Source organism: Symphalangus syndactylus, chromosome 6 (genome assembly GCF_028878055.3).
Source record: "Symphalangus syndactylus isolate Jambi chromosome 6, NHGRI_mSymSyn1-v2.1_pri, whole genome shotgun sequence".
In the NCBI taxonomy this organism is placed as follows: domain Eukaryota; kingdom Metazoa; phylum Chordata; class Mammalia; order Primates; family Hylobatidae; genus Symphalangus; species Symphalangus syndactylus.
The window spans coordinates 53,406,257-53,422,201 of record NC_072428.2 but is presented as its reverse complement, the minus strand read 5'-3'; the positions used below and the strand labels follow the sequence as shown (position 1 = coordinate 53,422,201).

The 15,945-nt window shown below is 39.2% G+C and overlaps 1 protein-coding gene across 3 annotated transcripts in view; it reads left to right on the top strand.

Annotated features, from left to right (window-relative positions):
* The window catches only part of FCHSD2 (FCH and double SH3 domains 2), a 342,640-nt gene that overhangs the window by 258,346 nt on the left and 68,349 nt on the right, over positions 1–15,945 (top strand). The window contains exons 10-11 of one of the 3 annotated variants that reach the window (XM_055282851.2): positions 11,826–11,921; positions 14,140–14,211. The exons of 1 other annotated variant lie outside the window; for it this stretch is intronic. In XM_055282851.2, the coding sequence (XP_055138826.1) occupies positions 11,826–11,921; positions 14,140–14,211 (168 nt within the window). The remainder of the gene's footprint in view (positions 1–11,825; positions 11,922–14,139; positions 14,212–15,945) is intronic. One more of the 3 variants, XM_055282853.2, reaches the window with a different exon arrangement.

Below are 15,945 nucleotides of genomic sequence, written 5' to 3'. Positions count from 1 at the left end.
TTGTTTTTGAGGCAGAGTCTTGCTCTTTCACCCAGGCTGGAGTGCAATGGCGTGATCTCGGCTCACTGCAACCTCTGCCTCCCAGGTTCAAGCGATTCTCCTGCCTCAGCCGCCCAAGTAGCTGGGATTATAGGCGCCCACCACCGCACCCAGCTCATTTTTGTATTTTTGTAGAAATGGGGTTTTGCCTTGTTGGCCAGGCTGGTTTTGAACTCCTGACCTCAGGTGATCCACCCACCTTGGCCAAAGTGCTGGGATTACAGGCATGAGCCACCAAGCCCGGCCATGTACCACATTTTCTATATCCAGTCTATCATTGGTGGGCATTTAGGTTTATTTCATGTCTCTACTATTGTGAATGGTGCTGCAGTGAACATAAGCAGGCATATGTCTTTATAATAGAACAATGTATATTCCTTTGGGGAAATACTCAGTAATGGGATTGCTGGGTCAAATGGTTTTTCTGTCTCTAGGTCTTTGAGGAATTGCCACCCTGTCTTCCACTATGGTTGAACTAATTTACACTCCTACCAACAGTGTAAAAGTGTTCCTTTTTCTCCACAACCTTGCCAGCATCCGTTGTTTTTTAATTTTTTATTGATAACCATTCTTATTGGTGTGAGATGGTATCTCATTGTGGTTTTGATTTGCATTTCTGTAATGATCAGTGATGTTGAGTTTTTTTCATATGATTGCTGGCCGCACGTATGTCTTATTTTCAAAAGTGTCTGTTCATGTCGTTTGCCCACTTTTGAATGAAGTTGTTTGTTTTTTTCTTGTAAACTTGTTTAAGTTCCTTATAGATGCTGGGTATTAGACCTTTGTCAGATGCTTAGTTTGCAAAAAAAAAAAAAAAAAAAAAAAAAAAAAAAAATCCCCATTCTGTAGGATGCCTTTATACTCTGTTGATAGTTTATTTTGCTATGCAGAAGCTCTTAAGTTTTATTAGATCCCATTTGTCAATTTTTGCTTTTGTTCCAATTGCTTTTGGCATCTTCATCATGAAATCTTTGCCCATGCCTATATCCTGAATGGTATTACCCAGGTTTTCCTCTAGGGTTTTTATAGTTTTGGGTTTTACATTTAAGTCTTTAGTCCATCTTGAATTGACTTTTGTATGTGGTGTAAGGAAGGGGTCCAATTTCAATTTTCTACATATGGCTAGCCAGTTATCCCAGCACCATTTATTAAATAGGGAATCCTTTCCCCATTGCTTTTTGTCAGGTTTGTTGAAGATCAGGTGGTTTTAGGTGTGCAGTCTTATTTCTGGGTTCTCTATTGTTTCATTGGTCTATGTGTCTGTTCTTGTACTAGTACCATGCTGTTTGGTTGCTGTGGCCCTGTGGTATAGTTTGAAGTTGGGTAGCGTGATGCCTCTAGCTTTGTTCTTTTTGCTTAGGATTGCCTTATCTATTCAGACTCTTTTGGTTTCATATGAATTTTAAAATAGTTTTTCTAGTACTGCAAAGAATGTCAATGGTAGTTTAATGGGAATAGCATTGAATCTATAAATTGCTTAGGGCAGGCTGGGCACCTGACTCACACCTGTAATCCCAGCACTTTGGGAGGCCACGGTGGGCAGATCACTTGAGGTCAGGAGTTCAAGACCAGCCTGGCCAACATGGTGAAACCCCATCTCCACTAAAAATACAAAAATTAGCCAGGCATGGTGGCACATGCCTGTAGTCCCAGATACTCGGGAGGCTGAGGCAGGAGAATCACTTGAACCCAGGAAGCACAGGTTGCAGCGAGCTGAGATTACGCCACTGCACTCTAACCTGGGCAACAGTGAGACTCCTTCTGAAATAAATAAATAAATAAATAAATAAATAAATAAATAAATAAATAGCTTAAGGCAGTATGGCCATTTTTATGATATTGATTCTTCCTGTCCATGAGCATAGTATGTTTTTTCATTTGTTTGTATCATCTCTAATTTATTTGAGCAGCAGTTATTTGTAGTTATCCTTTTAGAGGTCCTTCAATTCCCTTATTAGCTGTATTTCTAGGTTTTTTGTTTTTTTGTTTTGTTTTTTTGTATGACTGTTGTGAAAGGGAGTCCTTTTGTAATTTGGCTCTCGGCTTGACTGTTGAAAATCAGCAAACCTTTAGCCAGACTAGTGAGGAAAAAAAGAGAGAATAACCAAATAAATAAAATCAGAAGTGAAAAAGGAGACATTACAACCAATACCACAGAAATTCAAAGGACCATTAGAGGCTACTATGAACAATATATGCCAATAAATTGGAAAACCCAGAAGAAATGGATAAATAGGGCTGGGTGTGATGGCTCACAGATGTAATCACAGCACTTTGGGAGGCCAAGGTGGGTGGATCACTTGAGGCCAGGAGTTCGAGATCTGCCTGGCCAACATGGCGAAACCCTGTCTCTACTAAAAATACAAAAATTATCCAAGTGTAGTGGCACATGCCTGAAATCCCAGCTGCTTGGGAGGCTGAGGTGTGAGAATCATTTGAACCTGGGAAGCAGGGGTTGCAGTGAGCCAGGATTGCACCACTGCACTTCATCCTGGGCAACAGACTGAGACTCTGTCTCAAAAAAAAAAAAAAAAGGATAAATTCCTAGATTCATAAAACCTATCAATATGGTTTGGATTTGTGTCCCCACCCAAATCTCATCAAATTATAATAATCCCCAATGTTGGAGGAGGGGCCAGTGGGAGGTAATTAAATCACGGGGGTGGACTTCCCCCTTGCTGTTCTCTTGGTAGTGAGTGAGTCCTCATGAGATGTGGTTGTTTAAAAGTGTGTAGCACCTCCCCCTTCTCTCTTTTCCTCGTGCTCCTGCCATGTAAGACAAAGCTGCTTCCCCTTTGCCTTCTGCCATGATTGTAAGTTTCCAGAAGCCTCCCCAGCCATGCTTCCTGTACAGCCTGCAGAACCATGGGTCAATTAAACTGCTTTTCTCTTTATAAATTACCCAGTCTCAGGTAGTTCATTATAGCAATGTGAGAATGGACTAATACACCTACCAAGATTGAGCCATGAAGAAATTCAAAACCTGAAGAGATGAAGAAACAAGTAACAAGATCAAAGCTGTAATAGAAAGTCTCTCAGCAAGGAAAAGCCTGGGACTCGGTGGCTTTGCTGCTGAATTTTACCAAACATTTAAAGAATAACTAATACCAATTTTACTCAAACAATTCCAAAAAATAGAGGAGGAGGGAATACTTCCCATCTCATTCTCTGAGGCCAGCATTACCCTGATACCAAAATCAGACAAAGACCCATCAAAAAATAAAAACTACAAGCCAGTATCCCTGATGAACATTAATGCAAAAATCCTCAACAAAATACTAGCAAACTGAATTCAACAATGCATTAAAAAGATTATTCATTATGACCAAGTGGAATGTGTCCCAAGAATGCAAGGATGGTTCAACATACACAAATCACTCTGTGTGAAGGGCAAAAACTGTATGATCATTTCAATTGATACTGAAAAAGCATTTGATAAAATTTAACCTCCCCTTATGACAAAACCCCTCAATAAACTGGGTATAGAGGGAACATGTCTCAATACAATAAAAGCCATGTATAACAGACCCACAATGAGTATCATACTGAATGGAGAAAAACTGAATGCCTTTCCTCTGAGATTTGGAACATGACAAGGATGCCCACTTTTACCACTGTTGTTCAACATAGTACTGGAAGTCCTAGCTACAGCAGTCAGATGAAAGAAAGAAAGAGCATCCAAAGTGGAAAGGAAGAAGTCAAATTATTATTCTTTGCAGATGTATAGGCTTATATTTTGAAAAACCTGAAGACTCCACCAAAATATTCAAACTGATAAACACCTTTAGTAAAGTTGCAGGATACAAAATCAACATACAAAAATCAGTAGCATTTCTATATGTGAACAGTAAGCATTCTGAAAAATAAATCAAGAAAGTAATGTCATTTACAATAGCTACAAGTACATTAAAATACATAGGAATTAACCAAAGAAGTGCAAGGTCTCTTACAATGAAAGAAATTGGCTGAGACAGGAGAATCGCTTGAATTCAAGAGATGGAGGTTGCAGTGAGCCGGGATCATGCCACTGCACTCCAGCCTAGGCAACAAAAGCGAAACAAAACTCCATTTAAAAAAAAAACAAAAAGGAAGGAAGGAAGGAATAAATTGAAGAGAACACAAACAAATGGAAAGCTATTCCATGTTGATGGATTGGGAGAATCAATATTCTTTAAATGTCTATACTATCCAAAGCAGTCTACAGATTCAATGCAGTCTCTATCAAAATACCAGTGCCATTCTTCACGGAAATAGAAAAAGCAATCCTAAAATTTTGATAGAACCACAAAAGACCCAGAATAACCAAAGCTATCCAGCTATCCTGAACAAAAAGAACTGAAGGAATCATATTGTGTGACTTCTAATTATACTACAAAGCTATAGTAACCAAAATAGCATGGTACTGGCATAAAAACAAATACCAGTGGAACAGAATAGAGAACCCAGAATCAAATCAACCTATCTGCAGTGACGTCATTTTTTACAAAGTTGCCAAGAACATACATTGGAGAAAGGACAATCTCTTCAATAAATGGTGCTGGAGAAACTGGATATATTCATATGCAGAAGAATTAAGACCCCTATCTCTTGCCATATACAAAAATCAAATCAAAATGGATTAAAGACTTAAATCTAAGACTTCAAACTATGAAACTACTAAAAGAAAACACTGGGAAACTCTCTAAGACATAGGACTAGGCAAAGATTGAGTAATACCCTGCAAGCACAGGCAACCAAAGCAAAAATGGACAAGTGGGATCACATCAAGTTAAAAAGTTTCTGCACAACAAAGGAAACAATCAACAAAATGAAGCAACAACCCACAGAATGGGAGAAAATATTTGCAAAATATCCATCTGACAAAGGATTAATAATGAGAATATTTAAGGAGCTCAAACAACTCTATAAGAAAAAATTTAATAACTTGATTTAAAAATGGGCAAAATATCTGAATAGACATTTCTCATAAAAAGACATATAAATAGCAGACAGGGCAATGTGCAATGGCTCACGCCTGTAATCCCAGCACTGTGGGAGGCCAAGGTGGGCAGATCGCTTGAGCCCAGGCATTAGAGACCAGCCTGGGCAACATGGTGAAACCCCATCTCTACAAAAAATACAAAACTATAGCGGGGCATGGTGGCATATGTCTGTAGGAGGCTGAGGTGGGAGGATCTCTTGAGCCAGGGAGGCAGAGGCTGCAGTGAGCTGAGATTGTGCCACTGCACTCTAGCCTGGGTGAGACCCTGTCTCAAAAAATAATAATAAAAATAAATGGCAGACAGGCATATGGAAAGGTACTCAACATCATGGATCATCAGAGAAATACAAATCAAAACTACAATAAGATATTATATCACCCTAGTTCAAGTGGCTTTTATCCAAAAGATAGGCAGTAACACAGATGCTGGTGAGGATGTGGAGAAAAGGGAGCCCTTGTATACTGTTGCTGGGAATGTAAATTAGTACAACCACTATGGAAAACAGTTTAGCAGTTCCTCAACAAACTAAAAATGGAACTGCCTTATTGTAGGGACCAGCCCCACAGGGTCAGTGGGTCTCTCCCCGTGTGCAGCGACGAGAGAGTATAGAAATAAAGACACAAGACAAAGAGATGAAAAGGCAGCTGGGCCCAGGGGACCACTACCACCAATGCCTGGAGACCGGTAGTGGCCCCGAATGTCTGGCTGCGCTGTTATTTATTGGATACAAAGCAAAAGGGGCAGGGTAAAGAATGTGAGTCATCTCCAATGATAGGTAAGGTCACGTGGGTCACGTGTCCACTGGACAGGGGGCCCTTCCCTGCCTGGCACCCAAGGCAGAGAGAGAGAGGAGACAAAGAGAAAGACAGCTTACACCATTATTTCTGCATATCAGAGACTATTAGTACTTTCACTAATTTACTACTGCTATCTAGAAGGCAGAGCCAGGTGTACAGGATGGAACATGAAGGCGGACTAGGAGCATGACCACTGAAGCACAGCATCACAGGGAGACAGTTAGGCCTCCGGATAACTGCGGGTGGGCCTGACTGATGTCAGGCCCTCCACAAGAGGTGGAGGAGCAGAGTCTTCTCTAAACTCCCCCGGGGAAAAGGAGACTCCCTTTCCTGGTCTGCTAAGTAGCGGGTGTTGTTCCTTGACACTTTTTGCTACCACTAGACCACAGTCCACCTGGCAACGGGCGTCTTCCCAGACGCTGGCGTCACCGCTAGACCAAGGAGCCCTTCTGGTGGCCCTTTCTGGGCATAACAGAAGGCACTCTTGTCTTCTGATCACACCTCACTATGTCCCCTCAGCTCCTATCTCTGTATGGCTTGGTTTTTCCTAGGTTATGATTATAGAGCGAGGATTATTATAATATTGGAATAAAGAGCAATTGCTACAAACTAATGATTAATGATATTCATAATATATAATCATATCTAAGATCTATATCTGGTATAACTATTCCTGTTTTATATTTTATTACACTGGAACAGCTCGTGTCCTCAGTCTCTTGCCTCGGCGCCTGGGTGGCTTGCCACCCACACCTTATGATTCAGCAATCTCACTGCTAGGTATACACCCAAAAGAAAGGAAATCAATATATCAAAGAGATATCTGCACTCTCATGTTGATTGCAGCACTATTCACAATAGCCAAGATTTGGAAGCAACCTAAGTGTCCATCAACAGATGAACGAATAGAGAAAATGTGGTATATATACACAATGGAGTATTATTCAGCCATGAAAAAGAATGAGATCCTGTCATTTACAACAACATAGATAAAATGAGGTCATTATGTTAAGTGAAATAAACTAGGCACAGAAAGACAAATTTCACATGTTCTCACTTATTTGTGAGACTTAAAAAATTAAAACAAATTGAACTCATGGAAATAAAGAGTAGAAGGTTGTTTACCAGAGTCTAGGAAGGGTAGTCAGATGTGGGGGGAGCCAGGATGGCTAATGGGTACAAAAAATATAGTTAGATAGAATGAATAAGATCTAGTATTCGATGACACAATAAGGTGACCACGTCAGCAATAGTTTATTATACATTTAAAAATAACAAAACCGGCCAGACACAGTGGCTCACGCCTGTAATCCCAGCACTTTGGGAGGCCAAGGCGGGCGGATCACGAGGTCAGGAGATCGAGACTATCCTGGCTAACACAGTGAAACCCCATCTCTACTAAAAATACAAAAAATTAGCCGGGCGTGGTGGCGGGTGCCTGTAGTCCCAGCTACTTGGGAGGCTGAGGCAGGAGAATGGCGTGAACCTGGGAGGTGGAGGTTGCAGTGAGCCAAGATCGTGCCACTGCACTCTAACCTGGGCAACAGAGCCAGACTCCGTCTCAAAAAAAAAAAAAAAAAAAAACCCACATGATTATCTCAATAGATGCAGAAAAGGACTTCAACAAAATTCAACAGCCCTTCATGCTAAAAACTCTTCAATAAACTAGGTATTGATGGAACATATCTCAAAATAATAAGAGTTATTTATGACAAACTCACAGCCAACATTATACTGAATGGGCAAAAACTGGAAGCATTCCCTTTGAAAACCAGCAGAAGATAAGGATGCCCTCTCTCACCATTTGTATTCAACATAGTGTTGGAAGTTCTGGCTAAGGCAGTCAGGCAAGAGAAAGAAATAAAGGGTATTCAGTTAGGAAAAGAGTAAGTCAAATTGTGTCTATTTGCAGATGACATGATTGTATATTTAGAAAATCCCATTGTCTCAGGCCAAAATCTCCTTAAGCTGATAAGCAACTTCAGCAAAGTCTCAGGATACAAAATTAATGTGCAAAAATCACAGGCATTCCACCAATAATAGAGAGCCAAATCATGAGTGAACTCCCATTCACAATTACTACAAAGTGAATAAAATACCTAGGAATCCAACTTACAAGGGATGTGAAGGGCTCAACGAAATAAAAGAGGACACAAACTAATGGAATCAATATCGTGAAAATGGCCATACTCCCCAAGGTAATTTATGGATTCAATGCTATCCCCATCAAGCTACCACTGAGTTTTTCACAGAATTGGAAAAAACTACTTTAAAGTTCATATGGAACCAAAAAAGAGCCCACATAGCCAAGACAATCCTAAGAAAAAAGAACAAAGCTGGAGGCATCGTGCTACCTGACTTCAAACTATACTACAAGGCTACAGTAACCAAAACAGCATGGTACTGGTACCAAAACAGATATACAGACCAGTGGAACAGAACAAATGCCTCAGAAATAACACCACACACCTACAACCATCTGATCTTTGATAAATCTGACAAAAACAAGAAATTTGGAAAGGATTCCCTGTTTAATAAATGGTGCTGGGAAAACTGGCTAGCTATATGTAGAAAGCTTAAATTGGATCCCTTCCTTACACTTCATACAAAAATTAACTCAAGATGGATTAAAGACTTAAATGTAAGTCCTAACACCATAAAAACCCTAGAAGAAAACCTAGGCAATACCATTCAGGACATAGGCATGGGCAAAGACTTCATGACTAAAACACCAAAAACAATGGCAACAAAAACCAAAATAGACAAATAGGATAAAGACACATGCACGCATATGTTTATTGTGGCACTATTCACAATAGCAAAGATTTGGAGCCAACCCAAATGTCCATCAATGATAGACTGGATTAAGAAAATATAGCACATATACACCATGGAATACTATGCAGCCATAAAAAGGGGTGAGTTCATGTCCTTTGCAGGGACATTGATGAAGCTGGAAACCATCATTCTAAGCAAACTATCACAAGGACAGAAAACCAAACACTGCATGTTCTCACTTATAGATGGGAGTTGAACAATGAGAACACATGGACACAGGGCAAGGAACATCATACACTGGGGCCTGTCAGAGAGAAATACCTAATGTAAATGATGAGTTGATGGGTGCAGCAAACCAACATGGCACATGTATACCTGTGTAACAAACCTGCACATTGTGCACATGTACCCTAGAACTTAAAGTATAATAAAAATAAAAAAGTATAATTGGATTTTTTTGTAATATAAAGTAAGGATAAATGCTTGAGGTGGTGGATACCCCATTTACCTTGATATGATTATTACACATTGTAGTCCTGTATCAAAATATCTTATGTACCCCATAAATATAAATACCTACTATATACCTACAGAAATTAAAAGTTAAAAATTTTTGAAAAAAAGGAGAGTGGAACACAAACAGGCACAGGGAGAAGATCACGTGAAGATACCAGAAGAAGATGGCCAACTACAAGCCGACAATAATTACCCTCAGAAGAAATCAAACCTGTCAACACTCGATCTTGGACTTCTACAAAGTCACTTTTGCCAAATGAAGTAACATTCACAGGTTTTGGGAATTAGGACATGAACACATCTTTTGAGAGGCTACCATTCAGCCCACTACAGCTGTTTGTAAAAAGAAACAAGCTTCCTGATGGAAGTAAATGTTACCTTCCCAAGAAAATAAATAAATAAACAAGACAAAAAACACCCAGTCCAATGTATAGGAAATACTGGAAACAGAATGCTACAGGGATGTAATAAAAATTACATCTTTGTCATTTTTTCCCAGACTGCAGGAAACTCTACAGAACAAAAACCCAGTTTCTTCAACAATTAAATTGCAAGAGGGAGGAAAGGAGAGATAAATGAAGAAACTTGTATATAAAAAGAAACCTAAACAGCATCGTGCAGTTGCACTGTGGGGGCTGTATTTGTATCCTGATTTGAAAAACTTTTTTGTAAAAAAAGAAACAATCAGGGAAATTTGAGAACTTGTTGCTTTATAAGTACTTACTGTAAATTGTAATATGGTTATATTTTCTTAAAAGAATCCTTATCTTTTAGATGTCATAATGAAATATTTATAAATTAAATGATATGTCTGGAACTTGTTTCAGTATAATTAGGAGTGGAAGAGGTAGGTGGGCTTAAAGATGAAAGAATATTGGCCATAAGGGGATGTTTTGGAAACTGGGTGATGAAGACATGAGGATACATTCTACTGTTGTCTTTACTTACATATGTATTTGAAATTTTCCATAACAAAGAGTTTAAATTTTTAAAAGGTTGAAACCACCTCCTCAAGAGGAACAAAACAAAAAGGTTAATAGTGCTTGAGGACAGGTTTGGCAACTAGAGAGGTGATCCTCTTAGCTTTTCTGCATGGTGATTAGAGAGGCTCTGAGGGCTCTAATGAGCTTTCACAGCTATTCTAGCTTAAAACTGGAATCTAAGAAGAGAACAAAGTACATTTCTCTTTGAGAATATGTTTATTCAGCCAGCCTTCCCAGACCATATTCTAACAACTCCTCACCTTATCTCACCCCATCATCGGCCTGGATTGAATATCACCTTGTTCTCTTCTCGTACCTTCTACACACTCCGTGGTGTATTTTAATTATGTAGTCTGTTTGGTTCACCCAGTTTCCAGATTATAAATTCTTTGAAGATACTAACCTTGTTTGTTTGTCTTATTCATCTATATATCCCCCCATCCCTGTGTTTCATGTTGGACCTGGTAAACTCTCTCAATAAATGGTTGCTGGAGTGAGGGGGAGGGAAGCAGTAGAGAACTGGGATTGCACTGGTAAACAAAATGCAATATACACCTACTACTTTTTGCATCTCCTCAATTATCCCTTTTCCCAGGACTACTAAAGTAGAGGTACAGAGTTACTTTGAACGTTTTTTTTCTTCTTCTGCCCATCTTCTAGCAGAGGTGCTAATGGGCTATAATATACTGCAAATGAAAGACAAGTAAGGGGTAAGCGATATGGTAGCAAAATAGAAAGTGGGGTTTTTTGCCCCATCAAATGCCGATTTCCACTCTTTCCCAAGGTATGTAAATGCAATGAATTCTTTTCAGATGGCTGCCTTTTTGTGCTATTTGTTCTGCTGCTTTCTGTGTATCAGAATTCTCCTTTTATAGAAATTCCAGGCCGGGCGCGGTGGCTCACGCCTGTAATCCCAGCACTTTGGGAGGCCGAGGCAGATGGATCACGAGGTCAGGAGATTGAGACCATCCTAACAGGGTGAAACCCCGTCTCTACTAAAAAAATACAAAAAAATTAGCCAGGCACGGTGGCGGACGCCTGTAGTCCCAGCTACTTGGGAAGCTGAGGCAGGAGAATGGAATGAACCCAGGAGGCGGAGCTTGCAGTGAGCCGAGATTGCGCCACTGTACTCCAGCCCAGGTGACAGAGTGAGACTCCATCTCAAAAAATAAATAAATAAATAAATTCCTTTCTAGCCTGTCTTCTTGGTATGCTGTAAGATGGTAATTAGAGTGTAACCTCCTCAAGAAGGTGCTGAGAAATACTCTACAAACACTATTTGGTGCTGTGGATAGGATTATCTGGCAGTTTCCTAGTGGATGGCAATGGCCATGAAACAGACTTTAAGAGGCCCATACAATTTTAGAGCTGGGAGAGATGGAAAAGACCAATGTGCGTCCTTATCTGCACCCTATTCTGTGTTACACAGAATAGCTTTTTGTGTAAAAACTATCTTCTTGCTTTCTTAAGGTATTATATATTGTCCAGTCCCCAAATCTGATCTAGTTTCTAAACTATCACTTTCCAAATTTATTTTTGAGAAAATAGGACAGATAAATAATAACAGTTGTCTAAAATGAAAAATAAAATGCGTAACATCATTTCTTTTTTACCAGTGTTGGATGATTTCTCATTTGTATAGAAAACAGCAGAATAAATCTTAAACTTTATAATGTAATTGGACATTTTAACCTCATTAAAGACCTAAAGATATTTTATGTTCTCTTTAGGTGGTACGGGACTACAATCTTCAGCTGTTTTTGCAAGAGAATGCTGTATTTCACAAACCCCAGCCCTTCCAGTTCCAGCCTTGTGACAGTGATACTGTAAGGGAATTACAGATTTTCATTTCATGTGTTGTTCAGTTGTGTTTGTGCTTAAGTAACAGTTATCCTTGGCATAGACAGGCAGAAAAAGCTGAGTATATCTCATCAATTTTATAACAAAACTGTGAGGATGCAGAATAATTATGACTTTTTTTTCTGAATTGTGGCCAAGAAACTCAGTGTCTTTATGCTAACAACCTTCTACCAAATGAGGTTAAGTTATAAGACAAGTTACTGAAACCTGAAAACAACTGAAGGAAGAAAAAAAATATTCAATACATTTACTCAAATGTAAATTATATTTTCCCTGAAATTCTTTATGTTGTACCCCTCCACAGAAATCAGTGGTTAAATTTTAACCAGAATAGGCCGGGCGCTGTGGCTCACGCCTGTAATCCCAGCACTTTGGGAGGCCGACGCAGGTGGATGACCTGAGGTCAGGAGTTCAAGACCAGCCTGGCCAACATGACGAAACCCTGTCTCTACTAAAAATACAAAAATTAGCTGGGCGTGGTGGTGGGCCCCTGTAATCCCAGCTACTCAGGAGGCTAAAGCAGGAGAATCACTTGAACCTGGGAGGTGGAGGTTACAGTGAGCCGAGATCACACCACTGCACTCCAGCCTGGGCGACAGAGTGAGATTCTGTCTCAAAAAAAAAAAAAAAAAAAAAAAAAAAAAACAACTTAACCAGAATAGAATTAATAAATGGAATAATGAACATGTGTATGAAATATTTTGGTTGGTCTTATAAAAGTTTATAGGCCTTTTATAATTCCTTTCAGATTTCTTAGAATATTAAAGCACTTACATAAACCTCAAATTAGCAATTTTTTTAATGCCTCTACCCCTCTGCCATTTTTTTTTATGGTGGCAGAATACACATAACACAACAATTACCATTTTTAACCATAGTTAAAGTGTAAGATTGATTCACTGTCACTTACTACATTTCCAGTGCTGTGCACTGTCATCACTTTGTAGTTCCATAACATTTCATCACTTTAAAAAGAAATCCTGACCCCATTAAGCAGTCACACTCCCTATACTCTTCATCTCAGCCCCTGACATCATTAATCTACTTTCCGTCTATAGATTCCAACTGGCAATTTTTGTTTTTATTTTTACTTTATTATTATTATTATTTTATTTTTGAGACAGGGTCTCACTCTGTCACTGGGGCTGGAGTGCAGTAGCGTGATCTCAGCTCACTACAACCCCCCTCTCCTGGGCTCAAGTGATCCTCCCACGTCAGCCTCCCGATTAGCTGGGACCACAGGCACGCACCACTATGCCTGGCTATTTTCTTTGTATTTTCAATAGAGATGGGGGGTCTCACCATGTTGCCCAGGCTGGTCTCGGACTCCTGAGTTCAAGCCACCCACCCACTTTAGTCTCCCAAAGTGCTGGGATTACGGACGTGAGCCATGATGCCCGGCCCCAATTGGCAATTGTTTAAAAGCATACAGTAATCGTCCTTGAGTTTATGGGAAATGTTTGCCATTATTTAAATTTTTAAAAAAAAACAAAAATGCTAATTTGGTAACATAAAAAATGAAATTTAACATCTGCAAAATGAGAAGGCACATGTTGGCATTATTAGCACATTCTCTCAATGTAGGCAAGCCAAAAGGAAAATCAAATTATATTCATAAAGTATTTTGATAAATTTAGAACCAAAACCAAGGGAGTTTATGATACAGTTCCAGAGTTTAATGGTATCAGTTTAATAGAAACACATTTGCCAGAGATATCTTCATTACTTTTCTTATACTTTAAGTAGCTGTTAGCAGCTATATAAAGAAATGTAGGAAATCAGCATTTCCCTCTATATTACAACCTTTGCCCTTTATAGTAGTGCCTTTTTTTTTTTTAATCAAATCAGCTTTTGCCAATGACTTATTCACATTCTCCTGTGATTTGACTTCTCTGAAGCCTGGGAGGGATGAAGCAGAGCATTAGAAGATACAGGGTATAGACAAGTTTGTCAAGCTTGACTTAAAATTATGACTAATTTGATGTTATTTTATCATTGCTATTTTCCACAGAAAAAATCAGAATAACAGTGACTCTCATCTCACTTTTTCCCAGCCCAACTACAGCCCTAAATCCTTTGTTTCTAAACACTGTGCTAAATGTTCTTAGGTGTTGTGTCCTTGTTTGCCTTAAATTTCTAACTCTATGCTATGTTTTTTGTCCTTGTGCAATCTTTATTGGGCAGAGTTTAAAAGCCGCCCAACTGGTGGATATTGAGCTCTCCCCTGTCAGTGCTCTGAGAATGACCATAGCTGAGGTATATGGGATGTGGGTCAAGGGCGGGAGGGATGGGAAGTGTGGGTTTGCATGTTAATGAAGGGTGGGACCTGGTGTTGGGATGAAAGTTATGTATATACATGTATAAGAGGCCCCTGATGCACCAGCTGTGTTTTCTCTTATAAATTAAGAATTTCTTTCCCTGTTTATAGTGAAGAAATTGAGCTTCTCGTTTTTCATCTTGTGAGAAGCACCTTAATTTTCTTAAGAAGAAGCACCTTAATTTTCTTCAGCAGTGTGCTGGAGAGAACCTTAGAGCTAATCTTGTCTTTATTAAAGGGGAAACTGTAGCCTAGTAAGGGAGACTTGTCCAGAGTCATATGGTAAATTAATGACACGTTACTGTTGTGATTGCAATAGTAATGTTATTTCTGCTGTGCTATTCTGTCTTCTAAGAAGAAATGTTCAGGACTTGGGAAGAAATTAGTTTTTTCATAATGGAAAAGATAAATGCCTATGATTTTAAAAAATCATTCCAGACCTTCAATCATTTAAAAAGTCTTTTTTTTTTTTTTTTTAAAGACAGAGTCTTACTCTGTCGCCCAGGCCGAAGTGCAATGGCATAATCACGGCTCACTGCAGCCTCAACCTCCTGGGCTCAAGCAGTCCTCCCACCTCAGCTTCCCGAGTAACTGGGACTACAGCTAATTTTTATTTTATTTTAGTTTAGTTTAGTTTTATTTTTGGTAGAGAGAGGATGTCACCATGTTGCTTAGGCTGGCCTTGAACTCCTGGGCTCAAAAGATCCTCCTGCCTCAGCCAGACATTTATTATTGTCTGGCTCTGATTATAATCATCCTAGTGGATATGAAATAGTATCTCGTGGTTCTGGTTTGCATTTCCCTAATGACTAATGATGTTGAGTATCTTCATGAGTGTATTAGCCACTCATATATCTTCTTTGGTAAAATGTCTATTCAAACCTTGTTTCTATTTTTTATTGGATTGTGTCTACTTGTTATGAATTAGATCTTGAAGATGAATTGCAGTTTACTCTGCAAAGAGGGAGAAACAACATGCCAGGAAGCAAAAACAAAAATTGAAAAGAATAAAAATAATAGATGACATTCATTGAACATTTATTTCATGGTAGACATTTTTCTAATGGCATTACCTATGTTAATTTATTTTATCTTCACAATAACCCTATATTGTAGGTGCTATTTTTAATCCTTCTTTTACAGTTGAGGAAACTAAAGTTAAGAAATCTGGCTGGGTGCAGAGGCTCACACCTGTAATCCCAACACTTTGGGAGGCCAAGGTGGGTGCATTGCTTGAGCCCAGGAGTTTGAGACCAGCCTGGGCAACACGGCGAAACTCTTTCTCTAAAAAAAAAAAAATAATAATACAGAAAACTAGCTGGGCATGGTAGCACACACCTGTAGTCCCAGCTACTCAGGAAGCTGAAGTGGGAGGATCACTTGAGCCCGGGAGGTGGAGGTTGCAATGAGCCATGATCACACCACTGCATTCCATCCTGGGTGACAGAGCAAGACCCTGTCTCAAAAAAAAAAAAAAATAGAAAGAAAGAAAAGCAATTTGCTTTGCTGAAGGTCACTCAGCTAATAAGCATTAGAGCCAGAAAAGTTTGAAAGTACATGACTATACCTGAAATAGCAAGTAGACTTGGTGATGAAAGTGGGATGCAACCAGGTGTTATTTTTGAATTTTATATATGATGGTAAATGGAGAACTATATACTCAGGTAAGATAG